The following is a 23,121-nucleotide window of genomic DNA, read 5'->3' as shown; positions in this document are numbered from 1 at the left end:
GGCGGCAGTGTTATGTGAAAACGAAAAGAGCTATGAAGAAGGGCCAGATGACGTCGCTGGCATGCAAAAGAGAAAAAAGAAACCGAAGCAAAACCGCGATCGGATACGCAAATGCGACCGGTCGGTATCGAGAAAAGCGGTAGGCACGGAAAGCGATGTGGTCGTCGGGCCCCGCAGCTCCCGCTGTGTTGACATTGATTGACTGTAAACAATCAGCCGCCCTTTCAGGCCTTTCAAGCCTTTCAGCCCCGCACAACCCTGGCACGAGGTCCCGTGACTTCATTCTCGCTAATTGCAAGTCCGGCCCGCCTTGAACCGGATACATCAATCAGCTTTTGAATCAATCGGGTCGAGCATCTCTACCGCATCCCCGAGACATTCCCCCCAGCTGTCGAGCTCGACGAGACTGCCCTTGCAGATAACTATTTACCTTCCAACAGCCAAAGATGCTGGACTTTTCCCAGTTCAGCGCCGCTTTCCCAACCGATGGGCCCAAACCCTACGACCAGAACGGTGTGCGCGAGATCGAGACGTTCCGCAAGTCATTTGATGGTGTCCTGTTCATCGACCGCGTGTTGAAGGCGCTGGGAATCGGTGTGGGCAAGGCGTACCCGCCACGAGGCGACAATGGCCTGCGCACTCTGCACCAGCAGATCTGCGAGAGCAGAGTGTCGCCGCACGCCAAGCTGTCGGTCTTCTACTACTTCCTCCTTGACTATGATGAGATCCGCGGCGCGCGGTCACAACTCGCCGAGGCGCTAGCCGAGGAGTCGGGCCTGCCACAGAATTATCAGATCCTCATGAGGGGCCTGTGGCACATGGATCGCAAAGAGTTCAAGGTGTGCATGCACACCCAGCCTGATCCCACTGTTCCGCAGCGCAGACACTGACGAAGCCCGTCCCGCAGTTCGCCCTCGAACACCTAGCACACCCCTCCCTCCCCTCCGAGTTCGCAGACGACATCATCACCGTCCTCGTCCGCCACGCCAAGGAGGACGACTACAGCCTCCCGCTGGCCTACTACCACACCGCGCAGCCCGTGCTGCAGACGTCCGAGGCGCTCGAGCTGCTGTTCGGCGCTCTAGCTCGCACGAGCGTCACCGGGGCCTTCCACTTCTCGCGCACCTACCCGGACCACGCGCGGCAGCAGCTCTTCGAGAAGCTAGTCGCATCCGTGCTGGAGCATCCCGACGCGGTGGGCGTCCGAGGTAAGGAGCTTGTCAGTCTACCGCTTACGGGCACCGAGGAAAAGTGGTTCCAGGAGTACCTCGCTGTCGGTGAGGGCAGGAAATCCAAGAACGCCAAGCCCGTGGCACAGATGAGGCAGGTCGTTACTGGGCGGCAGCGCGGGCCCATCGACGATGGGGGACTGGGCGGCCAAGGTGCCGCGGTCCGTGCCGGGCGGTGATTGGCCTTGAGCTGCCGTCATGGGCGTTTGATAGGTTTCTATGGCAGTGTTCTGCAGCATAGCGATGGCGTTCAGGTTTGGTTCAGAACACTACGGCGGTATGATAACAACGCGCTGTATTGATATCTGGGAATAGAAAATAATAAACATGTGGTCCGTCGGGTACCATAATCCTCAGCCCGTGGGCCTGGAGCCAGTCATCCTAAATACTTATTATGGTTGATTGTCCAGACGAGTTATGTGGAGGCGGAAACCTACAGTTACGGTTTCGATATATTGGAATCGAATCGTTCGACATTTACGTACTGCTGCCGAGCGCCAAGCGTTTGTAACCTGGGGTAAAGGACTGAAAAGGTTTACAACAAAAGCACCGTCTTCCATACAACTAAGACATTCATATCCAGTAGGTGCTTAATCGTCCGATACTGCAGCCGATTCGATGGCACTGCCTACTACCAACTAGTATCCAGATTCACTCTGGACCACATGTCCCTCTCTAGAAACCCCAGTCGCAACATATGATTCAGCCGGAAATTCCGGGGACAGCGCAAAACCCATCTTAAACGAGACATACAGCCCTCTCCAACTACTCGTAACCAACCATCCAGCGCTCAGGCGTAAGTTTAGTGGGTGCTAGGCCGTCCATCAGACTCCATTCAGCAGACGCCACACAAACTTACCACCACTCTATCAAATCGGACAGGACAATCCCATAGGAACCAGCACTCAGTAAGAGCGCACTAAAATATCCATAAGCTTTGCCATTCATACAGACATACCACTTTCATCTACCCAGCCATCCATGGATATCATCATCACATCGCCAATCCATCGTCAAGGCCGCCACACAAACAGAATGCAACCCCAAGCGAAGCACTGAAACAGCTCAAGGATCAAACCCGCCCACAACCACAACATACAAAGACTGTCTTCTTCCTTTTGATCATCATGATCAACCCTATCTCTCTAGGCAGCCTACCCCTGGGCCCCCTTCTCCTTCTCCATCTCATACTTCCCCCTCAGCGCATCCACCTCCCTCTGCAACCTGCCCAAATCAGCAAGGATGTCCCCCGTCGATGCGCCCTCACCAACATTTCCTTCGGCCAGCGAGGCTGGTATACCACCAGAGTTAGCATTACCCGTCTCGTAGTTCGAGCCTAAACTGGACCCGCGAGTCGTACTAGCGGGCGAGGGATCGTCCACATTTCGCTGAATCACACTACCGCTACCGCTGCTACCACCCCTATCTCTCCTGGGCGGAGGCGGAGGCCCTACCGATGGTGCAACGCCCCGATCCATTCCGCGACCGCTTCCTCTGCGTGACGGCGGTGGTGGGCCGGGGCCCAACGGGGACAGGGTGGCGCCCCCCGCGCTCATCGGCCTCTTTGCACGAACCGAGGCGTTACGCGCCGGAGGCGGCGGGGGCGGGGAGATCTTAGCGTGGAGTCTTGCTTGGACTTGGGCAAAATGGTTTGCGGTACTTGAAGGGCCGGGGCCGGGCATTACACCCGCCGCCACCGGCTCAGCTGCCGTAGCTGAGGCTGAAGCGGGAGCCGGGGTGGCCGTGCCAGGGGTGTGGTTAGTACTGTTGTTGCTGCTACTTGTAGAGGCGTCTCCCATGGGAGGAGGCGAGGAGGTCACCACCACCTGTTGACCTGATATTGACGAGGGGGAGGGAACCTGCTCGGTAGCTGGCGCAAGAACATTAACGTCGGATGGGGTTTGTTCGCCGCTCGGCGACGCAACACCGGCAGATGAAGGAGAGTTAAACGAGCCGGACGCGCGCGGGGCATGGCCGGGCCGACGCGGAGGCGGCGGCGCCGGGGCGTGGATGCTGACTCGCAAGCTAGAAGAGCGCGATCGTGTCGAGTCGACTGAGGACCGGCGCAGTGATGGGTCGGCGTCATCTTGATGAGTTGGCGGCGGTGTAGCTGTGACTTTGCTCTCTGACCGCCCGTGTGGTTGCCGTCTCGGTGGAGGCGCGGGCTTCTTGGACGCGGCGTTCGATGTCGCACGCGATGTATTTGGCGGAGTTGGTGGTCGTGGGGTCGAGAGGATACCCAGCCCAGGCGCTATATCCGGCTCAGGAACTTTTCCGGCTGCTTCACGGTCAAACACGCTCTCAGCATCCTCCTCCATGGGTAGCCGCTGCGGAGCAGGCGGGAGCGGCTTGTTGACGTCTGAAGGCGTCGGCGGTCTCTGTTTAGACGGGGAGGTAAGAGGTATGGTAGTGCTTCCGCGCGTCGGACTCGGCACCGATGGCACAGCCCCGGCATCCCCCCCACCTCTCGCCCCGGCCTTTATTAGCTTCCCATGCCGTGAGCTAGGAGGCGGGGGCTTCTTCCTCAATATAGTTGGGGCAGGTTGCAAGCTCGACTGGGAGCCGCTGATCAATCCTCGCCGGTCATCCTCTGCCTCGATCTCCGAGACCTCGTGAGACGTACGCGGTGTCTCCTGCATGGGTTGTATCGTATCGGATATGGATTGGCGCGAGATGGAGGATGTGTCGGTAGTGCTTGCACCATCACCACCTGGCGCTGCCAGGTGAGCAGATGGGGGCGTATGGCCTGTTAACAACAACCTTCTGAATGCGTCCACATCTATCGTACTCCGTGTTCCTGGCGCCAAACCCGAGCTCTGTGTTGTCTCCGATGGTCTAATCTCCAGATCACGAAGCGTCTTCTGGAAAGGGTTCGGCGGCGCCCGGCTTGACGGCGTCGGCTGGCGCTCGTCTTCCCTATCCGATCCATCCGCCGAGCCGGTCGGCGAAGTATGAGTGAACGGATCTGCCTGCTCATCGGTATCGACGCTGCTACTACTCTGGTCGTCATCGTCGCCGTCGGCCAGCGGAAGGCGATCGGGTGCACCGGCAGACTCGGGTGGCGAGGGAGGGGGGGATTGCACGCGGACCTTCTTCACGACCTTTGGCTTCTGAAAGCTTGTTGCGGGTGGCGGTTGGTTCGGATGGGCGTGGGCCTGCAGTTGGCTCCAGAACTGATTGCCCGATGACAAGGCGGCTGCGGTGTCCGGGGTCGGTGTCGATGCATCGGGATCGGCGAGCGTGGGAACAAGGCGAGGTGGGGCGGGAGGGGCAGAAGCCATGGGAGCTTTGCGACGGAAGGGATTGTTGGAGCCAAAAGACGGCTGCTGGGCCATGGCTGGGGCTGACGGGGGAGGCGGGACGACGAGGCAAGGCGCTTGCACAGCTACGTGCTAGGTGCTAGGAGACCATTGCCAACAGGGCATTTGGCCAGGATCTGCTGCAACCCGGCTTCGCATCCGACTCGACCCGTCACGGCAGACTTGGTTCGGGGGGGGGGGGGGGGGCAGCCGCCGGCTATGATTCGATTTACGTCGCTTGCAGTGAAAGCGGGCGTCTTGCAAATGCTCGCCAGTCGGGGATGTCAACGTCTTCAGTGTGGATTTGGGAGTCAAGGGTGGCTCACAAAACTCGCCGACCTGCAGCGGTTTTAGGTAAGGTACCGTACGTGATAACTTGGGCAGCTAGGATCGGGTGTCGTTGAACGAGCGGTCGGACAGGGCAGAATAGCCCCTCCGCCGTCGCATCCGACTGGATGAGCCATGCAGTGGCGCATCCGGTTGACGTGCTGCGTGGCAGATGGAGGGGTCTGCCGCTCAGACTCCACCCCGCCAACTCAACACCTGCAGCCACGGGCTTCTCTGGGGAGCATAGGCCAGACTGTTGCGAAAAATAGGAGGGCCGAGCCACCACAGTTGTGTAGCTCTCCTGTACCCCCGTAATTACCAAAGAGACATCCACAGCGACACCACCCAACGCTCCAATATGGCTCTGCACCAGCCCAGATGCCGAGATGGAATCGAACTTCACAGCCCTTTTCGCCAGCCCGTGCAGCAAACACTGAGCAAGGAGCTTGTAGAGCTGTAGAGCGGGGCCGGATGAGGACGAAGCCAGTCTTATTGTGGAATCGCGATCAAAGCAAAGATTAAATTCCTTAGTAGTCCGACAACTACGCAAGTGCTCACCGCCTCGTGGTCTACCGTGTAGTACAGTAGGCGCTTAAGACAAAGGTGGGTAGAGCCGCAGTGCGCCATTCGGAGAGTCTTGGCTTGCCGGAAATGAGAATGAGGTCTGCAAAATGTAAACAAGCGACGTGGAATTCTCGCGTCTTGTCTGCTCGGCTTTTGTGCAACACCTAATTAAGCAGTACGGCGCAAGCAGACACGGATAGAGTCGATCAAAGACGCAAAGCAATTCCATTTGGTATAATTACAGTCCCACAAACCCTCGGGCCAACCTAGACTTTTAGCCCCCCTCCCCCCCCTCTCCCCATCGAGTCCGCCACCCTCATAATCCCAACGCCCACGAGTTATCCCCGGGTCTGCCGCGTGTATGCTGCGTTTCCGAACTTGGTGGTAGTGATGATGGGTAGCCGCCGAAAGTCCGGCACCCGAGCGTGATCCTGAATTCAGCCTCGTATATGTCGAAAGTGAGGCGGATTTTCAGGGGGGGGGGCACACAACGCATGCCCCTTCCTCAGTCCTATCTCGCACATGCCAGGCTATGCCATCCCATTGGCTCATCACAAGACAGCCAGCAGATACAGAAGCGGGAAATACACAACAGCCCAAATGTGCAAAATGGCTAGTGTCCCCGCGCGCTAAACAATGGCGAGCGCGGCAGCGCCCAATGCTGGCCCCAAAAAATGATCCCCCAAAGCCCCGAACGCCGAACAAGACCAGACCAGACCAGACCAGACCGTCACATCAACAAAAACAGAAAAAGATATCATAACGATAAGATGGGAGTGCATCATGCTGACGCCGCCGCCTCTGCCTTCTTGGGCGCCTTCTCCTTCTTGGCGGCTGCCTTCTTGGGAGCAGCCTTCTTGGTCGCCGCAGGCTTGGGAGCGGCCGTCTTGGCAACGCGGCCAGACTTAGTCTTGGTCAGGACGGTGGGCTTGTCCACGACGGCGGGAGCCTGTATAAGGTTAGACAGTAGCCTTAGTGCTTAGACAAGAACGGATGCTTGCCTTCTTCGGCGCGGCGGCCTTCTTGGGTGCCGCCTTCTTGGGAGCGGCAGGCTTCTTCTCCTTGGGCTCCTTCTTGGTGGCGGCCTCCTTCTTCGGGGCTGCCTTCTTCGCAGCAGGCTTCTTCTCCTTCGCCTCAGTCTTGGCACCCGTCTCCTTCTTAGGCGCCGCCGCCTTCTTGGGAGCCGCAGGTTTGGCAGCCTTCTTAGCCAGCTTGGTGCCGCCCGAGGGACCTGTTGGGCGTTAAAACTCTCATACGGAGAAAGGATGTGCAGGCGTCGTACCCTTAGGCTGCTCAAAGACGCCCTTGTCGACGCCAGACTTCAACGCCTTGTTGAAGAGAGAGTCGAACATCTTCTCGCCGACCTTGATGTTGTTGTTGGCGCGGACATACTTTTTAAGCGATTGGCGGCTGGCGACTGCGTTAGCGGTTTGACTGCTATGATGCGATAGTGGATGTGGTTGTTGGGCGCGGTCGCACGTGCGACACATGGGATGAGGGTGTTTGGAACAGGACATATTTGGAAAGCTCTTACCTAGAACCGTTGCGATCCTTGAGCTGCATGAGAAAGACGGGTCAGCAAGATTGATTCTCATCGCGCGCGGCCTGCGAAAGAGGTGCGGTGGCGCACGAGGCAGTGGCATCATGAGACTGCCTCATCTAAACTGCGACCGCGAGCCCAACACCAAATGCGCCGGAAGAGAGGGAACGGGGATCAATACCGCGATGATAGCATCAGTGATCATGTCCTATTAATCATTAGGCACAAAACATCGACTCGAAATCCCGGCCACGGATACGCACCTGGTACGAGGCTTGATGGGTCGGCGTCTTGGGCTTCGCGGCGGCAGCACCCTCGCTCTTAGTCTCGGTCTTCTTGGGAGCCATGGCGATTGACGTGTAAGTGGTTCGAATAAAACTGTCAGTTGATCCGTGTAAAAGCGGAATTTGAGTCGGAGCTGAGCTTGGAGTAACTATGCACGGAAATCTCGAGATCGGATTGCAAACAGGGACGTAGAGAAACCGGGGACAGGAAGGTGGGTGGGAAGTCGCGCCCGGGGGGGATGCCCTGGTGTTTATATACGGGAGCGGGGCGTTTTGCTCGCCCTTGAGTGATTGTGCTGATTGTGCGCGCCCCCCCCCCCCCCAGGCCCGGGGGGCACCTAAGACTAGCTGCAGGCCATTTCTGGGGCCCGGCTCACAGCTCGGTGAAGAAGCCTGGTCCGTGCTCACCCACTTAAAGAGCGCTGGAGCTGCCAACTTTAAGACCCGCTGGGTTCCCGGGAGCTCTGGCATGGCGGAGCAGCGCGCAAACGGCCTCTTCCCGTCAGCCCAACTCACCTATCCGAGTCCATGATTTCATTACCAAGTCTGTTTAAGCTACACGCAACCGAGTACACCTGGGCCCGGATGGCTGCCCGACTTATTCATTCTTCCCATCCCATAGGGCGCAATGCGCGAGTCGGACCACCAGTCAATTACGCATCAGTCACCTACAGCTGCCACCAGTACACGGGACTCGACCCAACGTTAGACAGCGGTACACAACGTCGCCCACTCGTAAACACGGTAATTCACCCATCTTCTCTTGGTTGACGCGGCGGCGGCAACATCCCTGGGCCAGAAGCAGGTGACATGCCACGGCGCCTAGGGCAAGACGAAGCCTGCGAGTGAAATGGATGGGTGAATGGGGGAAGCGTGCCGCGTTCCTCCATGTCTTGGATCACTTGCCACCCATACGGTTCTCGCGCTTTCCCCTTTTTGGCGACGATTTAAATCGGAAACAACAAAAAACCCGCAGCGCACCTATTTTCTGATTGGCCAGGCCGAACAACAAGTCATCCACTTTGTACCTCTCGTTGTCAATCATGCGCACCCCGCCCATTGCAGCCGCAAGCTCTTCGCTCTCTGATCTCGACCATCCCCCAATCCCCCATCTCGCCCGACTCGCTCTGCTCCCTCTGCTTCTCTCGTTTCTTCCGCCCCCCTTCGCATACCTCGATGGTTGCATCCGAAGCCTGGCTTCTTTGTCCTATTTTTTGTTCAATTTTCCGCCCCGAAATCGGGGTCGCCCGATCCGGGTACGGCCTAGGGTCTCGGGAGTCTCAGTCGCCATTGAGCGAGTGTTCCTGGACGCGTTTTTGGCATCTCGCGACAGTTTGTTGCAAGAAGAACACACCTCGGCGCATTCAATATGGCTCCTCCCCAACCCCTGCTTTACTACAAGAGAACAAGTGAACGCGATCGCCGCATTCCAGGCCGTCTTCTCATTTTCTTATTTGTCTCTTCGCTTGTGTCATTGTCACGTTTCGGGGGTTTGTGTCCGAAGTCACGTCTGATGGTGCGCAAGCCGAGCCACACGCTTGAAGCTATCCGCATCTGAATCATCACGGTGTTCCACCCTCTGCCAACACAACACCCTATCTTTTTTTTTTCCCAAAGCCTGTCACTTTTGAGTCATTCAGACGGGCCATTTTCCATGACCATGATCTTTTTTTTTTGGGCACCCTATCTTCCCATATGCAGGTGTGCCGGCTGCGGCATCCTCGTCAGCACAGTTGATGTCGTGTCGATCTGCACACCAGCCACCCATCCACACGGGATTGGTCACCCTTAAGCGTCGTTCAAACATGAAACTGAGCTCGGATGGCGCTGGATACTTCCAGCGCCCAAGGTTTGGTGCCGGGATCTCGTCTTATCTTCCACGCCAGCTGGGTGTGCACGTCACGCGGACAACTCGTATTTATGAGGCATCACTTCGCTGTCCCCCTGAGAATCTGGGATTCACCGAGCCTCTGGCACGTTTCGTCCTAGTCAGCAAACCGTATAAAGTAGGATCTCTCAACATGGTGCCGGCCGGTTCATGATGACCTCGACGTGTAATTGCCGTTTCGCCGAAATGTCCACACCGCAAATGTCGAAATTCGCGAACAGTTTTCCCCCCCAAACATACAATTAGCACGCAGTAACAGGCAAACACCATCAAATATGACACTGTCCGAACCAAGTTGGGACTTGACTTCTGGTTTTTACCCGGCTCCATCTCTCGTAATCCGCCATGGTTCAATCGATCCGCTTCCGAATGGTTTCAAAGGAGCGGTTAGTACAAATCATCAAGGTGCATCAGCAGCTGAAGTTCTTAGCGATATGAGTACCCCGAGCCTCCAACTTCAACTAAATACTTCCCAAAATGGTCGCCACTCTATTAGACTCGCAAGTCCACAGATTCCGATCTAACGTAGAGGCATCGAGTGCATGACATGTTATTCGCAGCGTTAGCAATGCCCGTAAGCATGGGCACATATCCTTAGTAAGCTCACAGACGGGGAATAGAGTCGTAATATTACTGCTGTTTCGGTCTACGCCTTAGGTGCTGAAGTGCGTATTCGTGATCTGTCCGGGTGTCGTGGATTAGGTTTGAACCTTTGGTTTTGTCCCGCCCACTACCTGAGAACCGAAACGACGGTGCTAGAGACTAACCACTCGATGGGCCAGAGCTCGGCGTCCGCTGCCGCAAAGTAGTTCGACCGTATTCACTAGCTGGAATCTAATTTCGGGGGGTAGGGGGACTGTCTGAGCGTTTGGGTGACCGCTATTTCACGCTCTAAGGAACTGTTTGTTTAGTGGGATCTTCCGACATTGGCGCCCTCGATGGGCCGGATGTTGCATTCTGCCAGGGTCCCAACCTCGATTCAGTGGCGAGCAGGCAGATGCTAGGAACCAATTATCGATCCGTGGGAGAGGCGAGTGAGGCACGTCCCTGAGCGGAATGAGGGAATCGTCCGACTCAGTCGTTTTGATCAATCTTTAGACCGATGCTTTCGAGCGTTGTGTTCGATAGAATGACGACGAAGGACTGCCATAGGTGCCAAATGATTGTGCACCTTCTGAGGGCTGTTTGGTGTTTCGGGCGGGCGTGAGGGAGATGGTGCCATGATCTCGATACTTTTCTGTCATCCTCAGGCTACCTGCTACGTAACCCTGCGGTTGGAGAGCCTCTCGATCGGGAATATATATATATGTGTGTGTGTAAATAAAATAAAATTACCGTGGCGCCGTCCTAGGCTCACAATAGAATCGCAGTTATCATGTGAAGCGGCAACGACGATTGAATATTGACAAAGTGTTGATTGATTGAAGTTAGCGGGTCTAGACCCGTTGTACGAAGCTAAGCTTAAGGACGCTGTGTCAAGGCATCTGGTCTGGCTACGTGTCCATAGAAGCTTTGCCGCGTATCAACTCCTTTCTCGCTGTCCAACCCTCAATCCGACACCAGATCTGGAACACCCAATGTGGCATCGCCTTAGCGCAGACTTGGGTCACAGCGGATGCCTAGGAGTCGAACCTGAGCAGCAGTGCGCCTCTAGCAACATCGTAGGAGATCGGGCCCGCAGTGTGATCTCGTATGATCGTGGTCTGTTGCTGCGGTACTGGCAGGAGGGGAATCACCCATCATGTCGAGCTAGCTTCTGGTCGTGGGGCCGTCATGTCGATACAGATTATTTCGTTAGAAAAGAAATTGATTATCTATATCCATTAATCATTTTACTGCACATGTACAGCCGAGCCAACAGTCCAAGTGGCGGTCAGGATATGGACCTAGTATATCTGATCACAATAAAGGAGATATATATCAAACCAAGAGTCCTATAAACGCTGGATATTGCGTTACTAACTTTCTTTTATTCTGAATTTTTTTCTCCCCTGGTTCATTCCTTGTTAGCCACACATCGTCGTACAGGTGGAGCGAGGTGTATTAAATATCACCCTACTACCAACTTGGAAAGGACTAGAGAGATAGACGATTAAACCCAAAGGGATGGTCCATAGAGTCGTCTCTATTCCCGAGGCGGTAGACTTGGTCATGCCGAAGATCGATGGAAAGTCCAGCGCTGCCATCACGCCGGTCTGTCTTCGCCTACGAACTTGCCTTGGCTGCTATGATGCATACTGTCAAACTGTCGAGTTATCGAAATCATGTTGACGTTAATGCCGGTGCCACCCAAACGGCACTCAAGTGAATTGAGGAAAACTGCCCCGGGAGAGCAGGGTCCCTCTGATCGGAGGGCCACACTTACCGGGATGGCGCCCCGGGGGCCGGAACCTTGCCGTGGACCTTTTTTTCTTTTTGCGCCATAAGTAGGGCCGTCCTGGCTATTGCTCCTTAAACAAGGCGATAAATTCGGCACTCTTTCTAAGCCCTTGGTGTACAAAGCGATCCCCCTCTGATCAGAGGGAGCTCTATCTGCACATGTTGTTTTGACCTTGTTTAGGCTGCAAGGATCAAATTTGTTATGGTGTCGCCTGGTCTGTCTTGTCTATCTTGTCTGTCTGGCATTTGGCCACCTTTGCTCCCCCCCTTCCAGTTTGTCTTGATAGGTATGTGGGTGTACATGTGTGTTTCTGCACCATGTCACCAGTAATGCTTCAGCTCGCTCACCAACACCTAGCCATTTAACATGGCAAGTTGCCACTTTCCTGCTTAGTCAGGTTAGTCGGGCAAGACGGTTGTTTTGTTGAAGGTGATGTTGCTAGCACTGGTAAACGCCGAGGGGTAACAATACCATGATTCCCAGATACGTACCACCACACCCGGAAACGCAAAGGAGAGGCGCTTTCTCAGCGAATACCTACAAGAATGTATAGTAGCAATCAACATGTTGTAATTCCGGTTCAGTCTACCATAATGTATGGCCTATTATATCGCTTCCTATATCATTGCTTGGCGATAACAAGGCAGCAGCAAGGAAGACCAAAGGGGATTCAACAAACCCAGCGTCTCATTGTGCTATGTACGCCTAATGTCTCAAAATCCCCTTCTAAAACTAAAGTCTCCAATCATTCATATCCAAAATTCGAATTCCATGATGCGCCGCCGCCGCCGCCGCCACCGCCACCGCCAGTGTTAAATCATGTTGTAAATGCAACTAGTATGCAATGAAGCGGAAACCCTCCTTCGTCTCTCGTTCCAGTCGGTTTGTCAGAAAATGCTACCCGGCTACCCACTGTTGACACAAATTATGTACCATGCTCTCATCCCCCCCACACCCCCCCCCCCCCCCCCCTCTCAAAGCCGCATTTTCTCTCGTCTGTTTTAGGCCAAATTCAGATACAAAAGTTCTTATTCAACACGCCGATCGCTCTCGCAGCATCCACCCCCGCCGCGATCCCGTGCGCCCGTTGCCCCGCTGGCAGCGCGTCCACGGGCTGCGGTGCATGCGACGAGGACGACCCCCCCGGCGAGTTGCCCCCGCTGGTATTGCTGCTTATAGGGTTGGCGTTGGGATGGGGGCTGGTGGCGCTATTCGGCTCCGACGACGAAGTGTTCGTAGTGCTAGAGCCAGAATTGGACGACGGATCGGGGTGCAGAAGCATCCGCGACAGGGGCATCGCAGCCCTCTCGTTCTTAACTTCCGAAGAAGTACTCCTCGGCGGGGACGCCGACAAGGCTCTTGGAGCAGGAGGATGCGGACTTGTGGTCAATGTGCCAGGGTACGCTCCGTTTTGCTGCTGTTGTTGTTGCTGGTGCTGCTGTTGCTGTTGCTGCTGCTGTGGTTGGTAATGATGCTGCTGGACGTGTTGGTGGTGGTGGGGTGGTTGGCTCCCTGGCATAGGGAGAAGTCCTGGCGGAGAGCTCCGCCCCGTGCCAGCAGTCGCCCGTGGATCTATCCTGACGGCCTCCATAGCCTGAGCCTGCAGATGTTGCGAGCGCGGAGAATCAAGAGGAGGTGAACGATGGTCCGGTGCCGGTGGGCTTGCGTAATGATGGGTTCTCGGCTGGTGTGGCTGCGGAAGCGACATCACGGGTTTGGCGGGAGCCGGAGCAGACAGTTGAGGGTGCGGCAGTGGCAGCGGAGCTCGCTCGTACGCTGGGTTCGGCGGGCCAGGCTGATATTGGTGGTGCGGGTGCGGAGGGTACGCGTGTGATGGCGGCGGAGGGGCATGCCCTTGCGGATATGGGTAGTGAGCCTGGCTGTACGGCGGTGTCGCGATTGGAGAAGGAGGCCATGCGTAACCTGCCGGCGGGTACTGATGGTGATAGCCCGGGTGAGGCGGGGCTTGGTGGTGATGTGACGGGTAAGGCTGTTGTTGCATCGGTGTCCTTGTCATGGCCGGCACAGGCGCCTCGTTCAGGCTTGACTCGGGGTACATGCCTTTTGGGGGAGTGATGTTTTTGAGGTGCGGATCGGTGCTCGGCTGTGGCAGGTTGTGCTGGCCCCTTGCGTAGTACGAGATTAAGTGCAGATGCTCCCCAGCCGACGTCGTGATGCTGAATGACTGCTTCATAAGCCCGTCGGCTTTGTACCTATACCCGTCGGGCTCTCCGTCATCGTGGTCCTCGTCGCTACCGCGGCCAGAATCCGGAGTCTTCCCAGCTTGCCTCCTCGGCCCACCAAATGCGTTCCCCCTCTTACCTTCCATCTCCCTGTAGGTTAAAAAACTCCCAGACACGCGACTGGCGCTCCATGATTTTCCATCGGTCCATCTCCGCATACCTGCTTCCCGCTCATCCCAAACGAAAACGGAGCCGGACCGGATCGCTTGCCGCTCCTTCTCGGATAACCTCCTCTGGACCCGTGGGAGGAGGCCTATCCTGCACGCCTCGAAGAGCTTGATGGCGTCGACGGGCGTCCGCACGCAGCCATAGTATGTTTCTAACATTCTCGGGCCGTGGTCATCGAACAACGATATGTTTTATTCAGGTGCTGGTTACCAGTTGCGTAGAGTTGATCTGCTCTGCGCAATCCTCCCTTCCTTCCTCGGCTGCAAATGCCTGCCCACCATCCAAGGGGAAGTTTTGGGATACCGGATTTCTAGGTGTCACGCGCCCTAGACGTCGACGGAGTCGATGGGCGAGGTTTGCGTTACGTCTTTTGCGTCTCTCTTCAGACACGGCAACTGTGACCGAGTTAATACTAGTGCTTTATGGGACACAGATGAAGCAGAGACGTGGACATGCTTGGCGCAGTTGAGGGTAACCTGCGACACGACGACAGGGGACGATGAGTATTGCAATCTTGGCATCAAGTAAACGCGTCTCCGTCAATGGCGGAGCGTCCTCGAGTTCACTTGACAAACGTACGAAGGCTGTCTAGAAACGGCAGGTTCTCGCGCGAACTGAAGGCCAGGGGAAATACCGGGGTGGTCCTCGCCCTCGCCCAGGGGACACAGGAGGCTCGCGAGACGTGCAGGGTCACCGCACGGATATTGTGGAGCAGTCCAACGCATCACTCTCTTTTTCCATCCTGTGACAGGAGGGGTGATGGCAGGCATTGGCATTCATCCGTACACTTGGTGGCACAACGGGGAGCTAAGCCCACCGCTCTCCCCAGGCATTGAGACACGGCCCAGCGGTGACTCCACCTGGCTGATCCTAATGATGATTTGGCCTCGTAGTCGATGCGTTGAGCATTCGCGAAGACGGCTCCGCTTGGAGGGCTGCAACGATCGCTCAGCTGGCCGTGGTGAGCACGCAGGGCAAACAGCCTGTGCCTCGGACCACATCTGGAGCCTCTGCCAGAGAGATTGTACATCTGGACCGTATGGATTGGGAGGAGAGGCAAGGACAAAAACATGGCCAACAACAAGGGAAAAAAAAAAAAAAAAAATCGAAACAAATGGAAGCAGTGCTAGAAGAGGAAAGCCTGAACAAGTACGTACCGTTGGGCAGGAGATGGCCGTCCTCAACAAGGCCCGGTAAATGATAAGCGTCGATACGGTTTGCGTGCTGTCAAGCTTTTAAGACGCGAATCGCTACGCTAAAATTCTCATATGCCGCCCTAGGTTGAGTTTGTTGTGTCTTAGTTGCTGCGTCCTGGTGGGAATTAAAGTTTTGACATTTGGGCCGGCCGCACGCGAGGAGGCTTCGACGTGCCTTAAAAAGTGAAAATAAGGTCAGAGGGGCCGCGGTTGGCGGCTGGTTGTGGGGCCCCAACTGCAGGTCGATGACGATGCATCCAATGGCGCAGGGATGCTGCGGAATGTGGGAGTGCAAGGTTCGGGCGGGCTTCCCAGGCTACCTTACCAGAGGCGGCATCCGGCTCGGGCTGCCCTGGTTAGGATGATGTATGGTACTTATGGTACTTTGTGCGTATGCTTGGTGTACCTGTGCCCCAGTACCCGTACACGCTTATAGTACCTCGATTGTTGCGAGAGCTCTGATGCGACGACAGCCAGCCCCCGGGCTGCCGCCCGCAGCTGCTGTTGGAACACTGCCAAAACGAGAAGCCGCACGTCCTTCCCGCCATCACAGCCCAGACGAGACGAGATGGAGCCTGGCCGCGTCGTCTGTTGGGCGGTGTTGGGCGGATCAGTTACTGTGCGATGAGAGGGCCACAGGAAATAGGAGTCTCCATAGTGTGGACCCCTCCTCTCCTGGGAAGTGCACTGAAACGATAATTGCGCCGTCCAAGTGGCCCGCCAAAAGCGTCCCGTGAAAATGCTGTGTCAGTTGGCTGCCTGTATTAGTAATTACTAGGTACGTAAAAAAAGAGGGATTGGCGGCGAATATCGAGGCCGAGGGAGGAAGCATCGGCCGAGCATCTGCTGCCGTTGCGCCCCTTCCCGGCCAAGCGGCCAAGCGCCAAGGCAGCCAAGCAGCGGAGCAGGCAAGAGCCAAGAGACGTGTAAAAGACAAAAGAGGCAAAAAGTAACAGCTCGTGGCTCCACCAACTGTCGTAAGCTTATCAATGGAATCACAAGGGGTCTTTCCCGTTAAGCACCACACCACTCTCCCGAAAATGAAACTGACATTAGGCGCTGAGGACAGTGACAGCCTCTCTCAGCTCTCCGTTGGCAATGTACAGGGATCGACACGAGTTGGTTCTGCCCGTTAACTTTTACCTTGCCTAGCCTTGGTTAGACCCGGGCTCGTCGAAAGCGAGTACAGCTTTCAGTTGCAGCGCTCAAGTGTCTGGCTTCCTCTTCCGTCATCATGCCCTGCTCCGCCCTCGTGCCGCGCAACTGACTTGGCCGTCGTAGCACAAGATCCCGTCCTATCCGCCGAGACTGGCACGCAGTTGGGCCGGTTGTGAGAGGGTGTACAGTACCTTAGTTGCTTGCTCGGGGGAAGAGGGAAGGGGGGGCAGGGAGAGAACCGCGTTCCGTCCTCTGACTCCTTGCTTCCTAGCTCGCCGGGTATAACAGACCATTACCTCCGAAGTCGAGTTCGGACCAACGCCAAGGTCTTGTACAACACAAAAAGTGCGAGGCGTCTCGCGGGCTTCGGGTTGAAGTGTCCATACTCCGTACATAAATTACGCAGGGGCTTGGCCTTGGCGTCTTGGGGGCGGAACAGACCCTTGCAATCCGCCGACGGGATTGTCATGGAAATATAATAGGATTTCAAGCTTATTTCTTCACGGCGCCATGTCGGGCGCGCTAGCGCGGATTTTCATGCTTGGGGTAACCCTCCCAACCATGCCTTGGGCCGAAGCGACTGTTGCCTTGGCGAGCTCGGGATACGCTCACGAGGGACGCCCCGTGACTCCGACAATGCGAGACCTCGGCAAACCGTGGCAGCGCCCTTTTTCTAACGTGGTGTGGTTCGAGCCTATGGTGTATTGCACATGGGAAGCGAGTGAGAGGTGGATAACTGTTCGTCGGGAACGAGAATTAAGTACATGTATACGACGGGCCCGGCGGTCTGGGGCAGCAATCGCTGGGACGCGGTACTGTCTCTGGACGGCGCGATGGTCTTGGCCAATGCTGGGCAACATGGGGAGGTTGGAATGTGGCTTGCTGTGAGGTGCTGTGCCGGTATTTTGGATTGGTTCTTTGTCCTTGACTGGCTGCTCCGACGGTGCGCGGATAAACGTTAGACGGTTTCGCGTAATACATGACAGCTGCTGGGTCCGTTAGTTTGTCTAAGGTAGGCAAGCACTAGTGCCATGCTTGCACCAACCAGGGCTTGTTGGTGCTTGGGAATGGTTCTCGTTCCTACTGCGTACTTAGTCAGATCCTTTGTCCACTAGCGTAACCAATGAATCGTATTCGCGTCCAGAAATGGGAATAATGCATCAGGTGCCTGTCATGGTAAGTTTCCGACCCCCCCCCCCCCCCCCCCACCGGGGCAAGGCCAAGTCGTCTCCATCGCTCTTGCTTGGTTAGATATCTGTGGGACAGTGCGTGCGGCTGCTGAGGAATTGTCCCCCTTCAGGTTGTTGTCAGCCATCGCGTATTATGCTGTCAGCCTCAAGAAAGATCCCCGCAGGACCCGCGAAATGGATGGGCAGCCATGCACGGTGGCGTCTAGTGTTTCTACCTAACCTTCTGTTTTATTTCCTTCAGTATGGCAAGAGCTTTCTTCTTATTGCGTCTTCCGACTGAAGCATGTTTGTTGTATGTATTGGCAGGTTGGAACAGCTGTCAATGTATTACCGCTCAATGAATGATAGGGTGTTGGACTCGGTACCGCAAAATCCGGAGACCAACCCTGAACTCTTGCTGGATGAAATGGGTGAAAGGCGATGCCAGGTAAGCTCTTGGCCTCGGGCCAACAGGGGCGCTCCGAATTGCCGATTTTTTTCCGGGCTAGCTGCTTCCAGGACAAGTTGGTGTTGGGGGCGTCGTCTCGGTTCGACAAGACACAGTGACGATGAATCACCTACTTCCTCGTACACTAAGCGTGCCCTGCTAAACAGATCCGCCGCTTGTACTCCGGTCCGCGGCCCCATTGTGGCATTGGGCGGAACCTCCTCGGGCAGTAAAGCGCGGGAGGCGGCTCGAAATTGTATTGTGGCACCTCCACATGTTATCAGTGACTTTCTTGAATGAGCAGGTAGGATTAACTTGATGAACTAATACTGTACAACGTCACATACGGGCCGTTTCAACGGGCGTTGGGCATATGCTGCTAGTTAGGACCGGACCCAGCGGACACAAAAGATGCGTCAGCTGCCTCACCTTGGCTTCTCGATTTGGGCCGCCGGTCCACCGAGGCAAGGCGGGATAGGCGGGCCAGGAGTGTCCAGTCGACCCCACAGCCGAGAGTGCCGTGGCATTCGGAACCTTGGCGGTTGGTGGGTCGGACCTGGGGTGAGGAAGGTGTGACTGGTAAGTGCAGAAGGTTTCAAGATACGCCCTTTCCTGTTTGACGTTGTGGTTACGCAACCGACGGACTCGAAATTAGCTTTCACCCTATTGAGAGCTCCGCAGCCGCGCTTTTCTTTTCTTCTTCCAAGCCACGGTGACGAAGAACAGGAAACTTCTGCAAGCAGTACTGACTTCCGCTGATGTGAGACTGACTGATGCCAAGACTTTCTGTTGGTTAAGCATGATTTTAAGCGTCGTGATCCATCCGGAACCCCCCTCTTCCCCGTATCACAGCGTGTTTGTTGGTGACCGACATGGCCCAGAACCCGTGCTCGTGTAGGTGGCGGCGACCCACCAGATCGACAACGAGGTGTGAGCCGCCGGAATGGCCGGAATGACCGGGACGGCCGGCTGACAGACGTCGTCCGTTTCGCGGACCTACGGAGAGCCATCTCTTATTACAGATGCAATGTTGCAGCCGCCCGTTCAAAATGCCTCGGCGCATACATTCCACATGTGTGAGCCCACGTCTTGCGGCGGCCTCCAGTTCAGCCTTGCCAATAGCGCGGGTGTGGAGGCCGTCGTCTGTTTAAGGTTAAAGTCGACGAGGCAGAGCCAAAAATAACACCATGCCGCGACTCAAGCGGGTGACCGAGAACGACAGCCCCAGCGTCGAGATTCCTCGCCCCAAATGGTGTCATTTCCAGCAATCGCCAGCCAGACCGCCGGGCTTAGTCTCCCGAACTATGCAAGAAGGGATCAATCCATTAGCATCGCAATCGGCCTGGGCGCCATGTCACAAAAGCCGGAACGATCACGCGGCTAGCTGCTGGGCGCAAAATGACATGACATTTACCGGCGTCCGATTGTGGCCTCGTGTCGCACAAAGTTGGGCACCAGCAGTGGATAGTTCCCGACATTCATCGGCGCTGGCGTACGAGCATGCGACGGGACCATCTTTTGCAAAATGACGGCATGCTCCCGTCATGTACAGTAGCACACCAAACGGTAAAGCAAGCCTTTCTGCGCCGCCATTTGGGATTCTCGAAGTTCCAACTTTTCGCCTCGCACCCGAAACCGAGCTTGAGTGCGAGACGGCCATCAGCGGGGCTTAGGGGAAAATGGTGATGGTCGAGCTGAGCCACGGCCTCTGGCGCCCGGAGAAACACTCAACCCCACTCTGCTATTGCTGTGGCCAAGGTCTTGGCTTGCTGACCCAACACCAAGTATCACGAATCAACGCTTTTCAAGCAGGTGTTTGGCGAGGCAATAGTTCGTCACGCAGTAAGCACTTGGGCCCCCAACAAAGTGAAGTCCCAAAGCCACCGGAGGATGGTTGCAGACTCGGACTGGTAGTCGGTCGCTGATCGCAAATGGGCCGAAGAGCGTGTTGAGGAAATGGACAAACAACGGCTCGCATGCCTTGGCGCCGCTGCTGTTGCACCAACAATTCCAGGACATTGTCGCCCCCCGGGTAACGTTCCAAGCAGTCCGAGGACTGTCACCTCACAAGCAGCATCTCTGTGGCGCAGAGCTCCTGCAGAGTACTCACAAACGCTTGTCTGTGGCTGACAAGTGGTCAGATAATTCCATTCTTCCGAAAACGATTTATCATTTCGCTCAACAGCCTCGTCGCCGCGTCTGGACTACACAATCCAATAATTGGCTGGCTCGTGGCTTGCAGCGGACTTCCACACCCCCATCCGGACATCATTGGAGCAACATGCGTTCCAAGACCGCCTTGGGCCATCTTGGCAATGCATCTTTGGAGGGTTCCGTCAGCCACCATACGTACATTGTACCATGGGTCTGGGGATGTCATGGATTGCGACCACGACGCCGACACGAGCAGGCAGGGTTCGCTTTCGCCTCGCTCTGCTCGTCCGAACCGACTAGCACCAGCGAATCCCTCTGCTTTGTCCAGAGTCCGTCTTGATTCATACTAGGTACGGCGCAGGAGGATCCTCCTTGCAGGAGTCTCTTCCTTCCCGCATGACGACCATCCCATTGCACCGCCTCCAGTGTCAGTTCCCGCCGACAGATGCCCGCAGCCCCCAACGCCGCTTAAGCTTAATTCTGGAGGGCCCATTAGTGCGCAATTTATCGCGTGGGGTTGATTGCCTGACTGGCTGTGCTGGCGCAGGGGGGTTGCGAGTCGATTTGCCAAGGTTACAAAAGGCTCGACTCGAGAACCTGACTGACAAGGAAAGCAAAAAGACAATCCCTCCTTGGCAGCGGGGTTCTTGCATCCATCACCTAAGACCTGCATGGCTTTCCTGACCAACCATACCTCTTATTGTCCCAAGTCCCAACCACCAAACCCCGGTCATCCACATGGCAGACCCAACCAGTTCCGTACTACGTACACTGTATGCAATGCGTCACCTAGTACAACTCCCTTCTCCCAGGTCATCAAATCCTAGCGCAGCACGGGCCCGACGTTAGAATTTGCTAGAAAATGTATACACATGACAAACAGTCACCCCTGACGGCGTTACGATTCACCAGCCTGGGAGGAATGTACAGTACAAGATTGCACGCTGGTTTATAGAGAACCTCGCAAGCGTGAAGATAAGCGAATTTGAATGTTCTATACGTACAAGCATCTCCACATAGGACGACTGGACCGTATTGCGGCAGTAGTCATCGTCTTGTTGGAGACGGGAGGTACGTTATTCACAACCATTTTGCTTCGGACCGCAGGCTACGGGCCGCAGACTACGGGCCGCAGCCTGTAGACATGCTCTGCTTGAGATTGCTTCATCAGGCTGACGTGTCTTTTGGTTTTGCAGCCAACAACTGTAACGCATCGCATACGGGCCTCTCGGCCGATAGCGACCTTAAACGGTCCAGAGACCCGAGTCAGGTAAGGGTCAAATTGCAGTCCCGCGGCCCAGGGGGTTTTTGGGAGGGGTGGGGTCAGCCTCGATCCTGGCACGGTACCCAAGCTTACTGTGGTACGGAGGCACGACTAGTCCAATACCAACCGGCCCCAGACCCTAGACGTTTTTTGCTCGGCAAAATCGGATCAGATCCCTCGTAACTCACACAACTTTGTGCGACACGAAACGCTAGGGCCATCCTCCATCTTTCCCCCCTCCTCCCCGGGTTCCGCTCGCTCTTTAGGTTGGCAGTCGCTCTGCGGCGCATTGCAGTCCGAGTCTCCGATGCGTTATCGGCGACAAGAAAAATTGGAAACTCCCCTCGTTGGCCTCCCTCTCGCCAAGCCGGCAGCCTGTAATATATTGGGCCGAGTCGAGCCAAGCAGAACGTGGCCTGATGGGGCGAGGTAGCCCGCCCGGGAAGGCGGATGTTTTCGCCCAAAAGAAGTCGTGGATTTGCCAAGATGTCTTGTTCTTTGTTGATTTATACCCCTCGATGCTACCAACTGCTGTCGGTGACTGGCGGACGGCCCGGAACTCAATCCAACACCGACCAGGTATGACTGCCGACGGACCACCGTCAACTCTGCTGGGTCTCGGCCACGTACCGGCAGTGCATATGTTGGACAATTCGGAGAAGCAAAGAGGTTGTGATCTGCTCGTGAGCTGCACGGTCCGTCGCCGATGCAGCGCTGTGCCGCCCACGGTTGCAATGAATGTCGGCAGAGCAATAACGTTGCCGTAGAGGGCAGGTTGCCGCCGCTCCCCCCACCCTCGCCCAATCTAGGACAGGTTTCCGGCAACATCCAGTCAGTGTTTGCGCAGCATGGAACATGGCTTGGGGCGTGCGAATGGCACGTCAGCGTTGGCATCGGTATTTGCTCGGCGTTCCAACAAGGACGCAGATCGACGAGGTAGGGAGACAAGAGGCTAATTATGACGAGGCTTGGTCTAAACGTTGGGAGCCTCAAGCCGCAGTCCGTTCGCCCGTTCCATGACTCTCCGCCACGAGCCATCACTGCGATCGACTCGGTGCTCGCGTCTTGGCCCGACTTGGCCCCCATCATCTTTCATATCTCGGCGTATCATGGACACGTAAGAGCAACAGCCAAGCCACGACCGAAGAGCCTAGAGTAACGCTTTGGTTGGTTCTATGGGTGATCGCTCAGTTGCAGCTACCACTCGTCGATCCCACCCGACTTACAAAGCAGAAATCTTCATGCTTGTTGTGTTTCATCCGGCTGGAGCGAGATCATATGGGCATTTATCCCGAGCCTTGCTGCGGGGACGGGGTTACAGAAGTTGGCAGTTATGCCTCCCCGGGTTTACCACGGGCTGAGGAAGCCGCGTGCTGGCCTTCCACCATCGAGGCCCGGCACTGTGAGTGTCAGGGACGCACGACATCCTCATTCGATCCGGTATTCCGCCTTGCAGGCGCTTCCCACTGAGCAAGCAGAAGGATACAACACCCAGGAGATGGACGGACATTGCCATGGACAGGCCTCGTTACTGAGGGCCGAAAGTGACTATTCTTCCAGGCCGCAAAGGAGGGCATGCTCATATCCCGGCCCGTAGCCAACCAATTCGCATCATCTTCACAGTACATTGCGTGAATCAAAAGCCGTCACAAGCCAAGCATCTACTACGAACCTGAGAACACTCTAGCCCGGACAACTACACGGCTTACAGATTAAAACCCACGCAGCCAAGTCTGCAAGCGAAACGCCACAAAGTCCCTCTAGTCTGGATAAGGTTCCAAGGTTGCAAACGCGGGATTGGTACATATAT

At 56.0% G+C, this 23,121-nt stretch overlaps 4 protein-coding genes across 4 annotated transcripts; 1 reads left to right on the top strand and 3 right to left on the bottom strand.

The window, feature by feature from the left end:
* Positions 1-446: 446 nt before the first annotated feature.
* Positions 447-1,408, top strand: MFIFM68171_07795 (uncharacterized protein; the record flags this gene model as incomplete). Its single annotated transcript, XM_071063215.1, has 2 exons — positions 447-839; positions 908-1,408. 2 exons carry the CDS (start codon positions 447-449, stop codon positions 1,406-1,408), a joined length of 894 nt encoding a protein of 297 aa, XP_070919316.1.
* Positions 1,409-2,383: 975 nt separating this feature from the next.
* On the bottom strand, positions 2,384-4,564 carry MFIFM68171_07794 (uncharacterized protein; the record flags this gene model as incomplete). The annotated part of the gene is made up of 1 exon (XM_071063214.1): positions 2,384-4,564. The coding sequence occupies one exon, from the start codon at positions 4,562-4,564 to the stop codon at positions 2,384-2,386; it is 2,181 nt and encodes a 726-aa protein (XP_070919315.1).
* Positions 4,565-6,200: 1,636 nt separating this feature from the next.
* MFIFM68171_07793 (uncharacterized protein) lies at positions 6,201-7,306 on the bottom strand (the record flags this gene model as incomplete). Its single annotated transcript, XM_071063213.1, has 6 exons — positions 6,201-6,368; positions 6,421-6,650; positions 6,702-6,829; positions 6,954-6,976; positions 7,141-7,167; positions 7,223-7,306. 6 exons carry the CDS (start codon positions 7,304-7,306, stop codon positions 6,201-6,203), a joined length of 660 nt encoding a protein of 219 aa, XP_070919314.1.
* A 5,217-nt stretch (positions 7,307-12,523) lies between these two features.
* PTH2 (Gluconate transport-inducing protein) lies at positions 12,524-14,080 on the bottom strand (the record flags this gene model as incomplete). Its single annotated transcript, XM_071063212.1, has 1 exon — positions 12,524-14,080. The coding sequence occupies one exon, from the start codon at positions 14,078-14,080 to the stop codon at positions 12,524-12,526; it is 1,557 nt and encodes a 518-aa protein (XP_070919313.1).
* Positions 14,081-23,121: the final 9,041 nt, after the last annotated feature.

The sequence above is a fragment of the Madurella fahalii genome (genome assembly GCF_045866475.1).
Source record: "Madurella fahalii IFM 68171 DNA, scaffold_4, whole genome shotgun sequence".
NCBI lineage: Eukaryota > Fungi > Ascomycota > Sordariomycetes > Sordariales > Madurella > Madurella fahalii.
The sequence above is the reverse complement of the archived record's forward strand: the minus strand, read 5'-3'. Positions and strand labels throughout refer to the sequence as shown.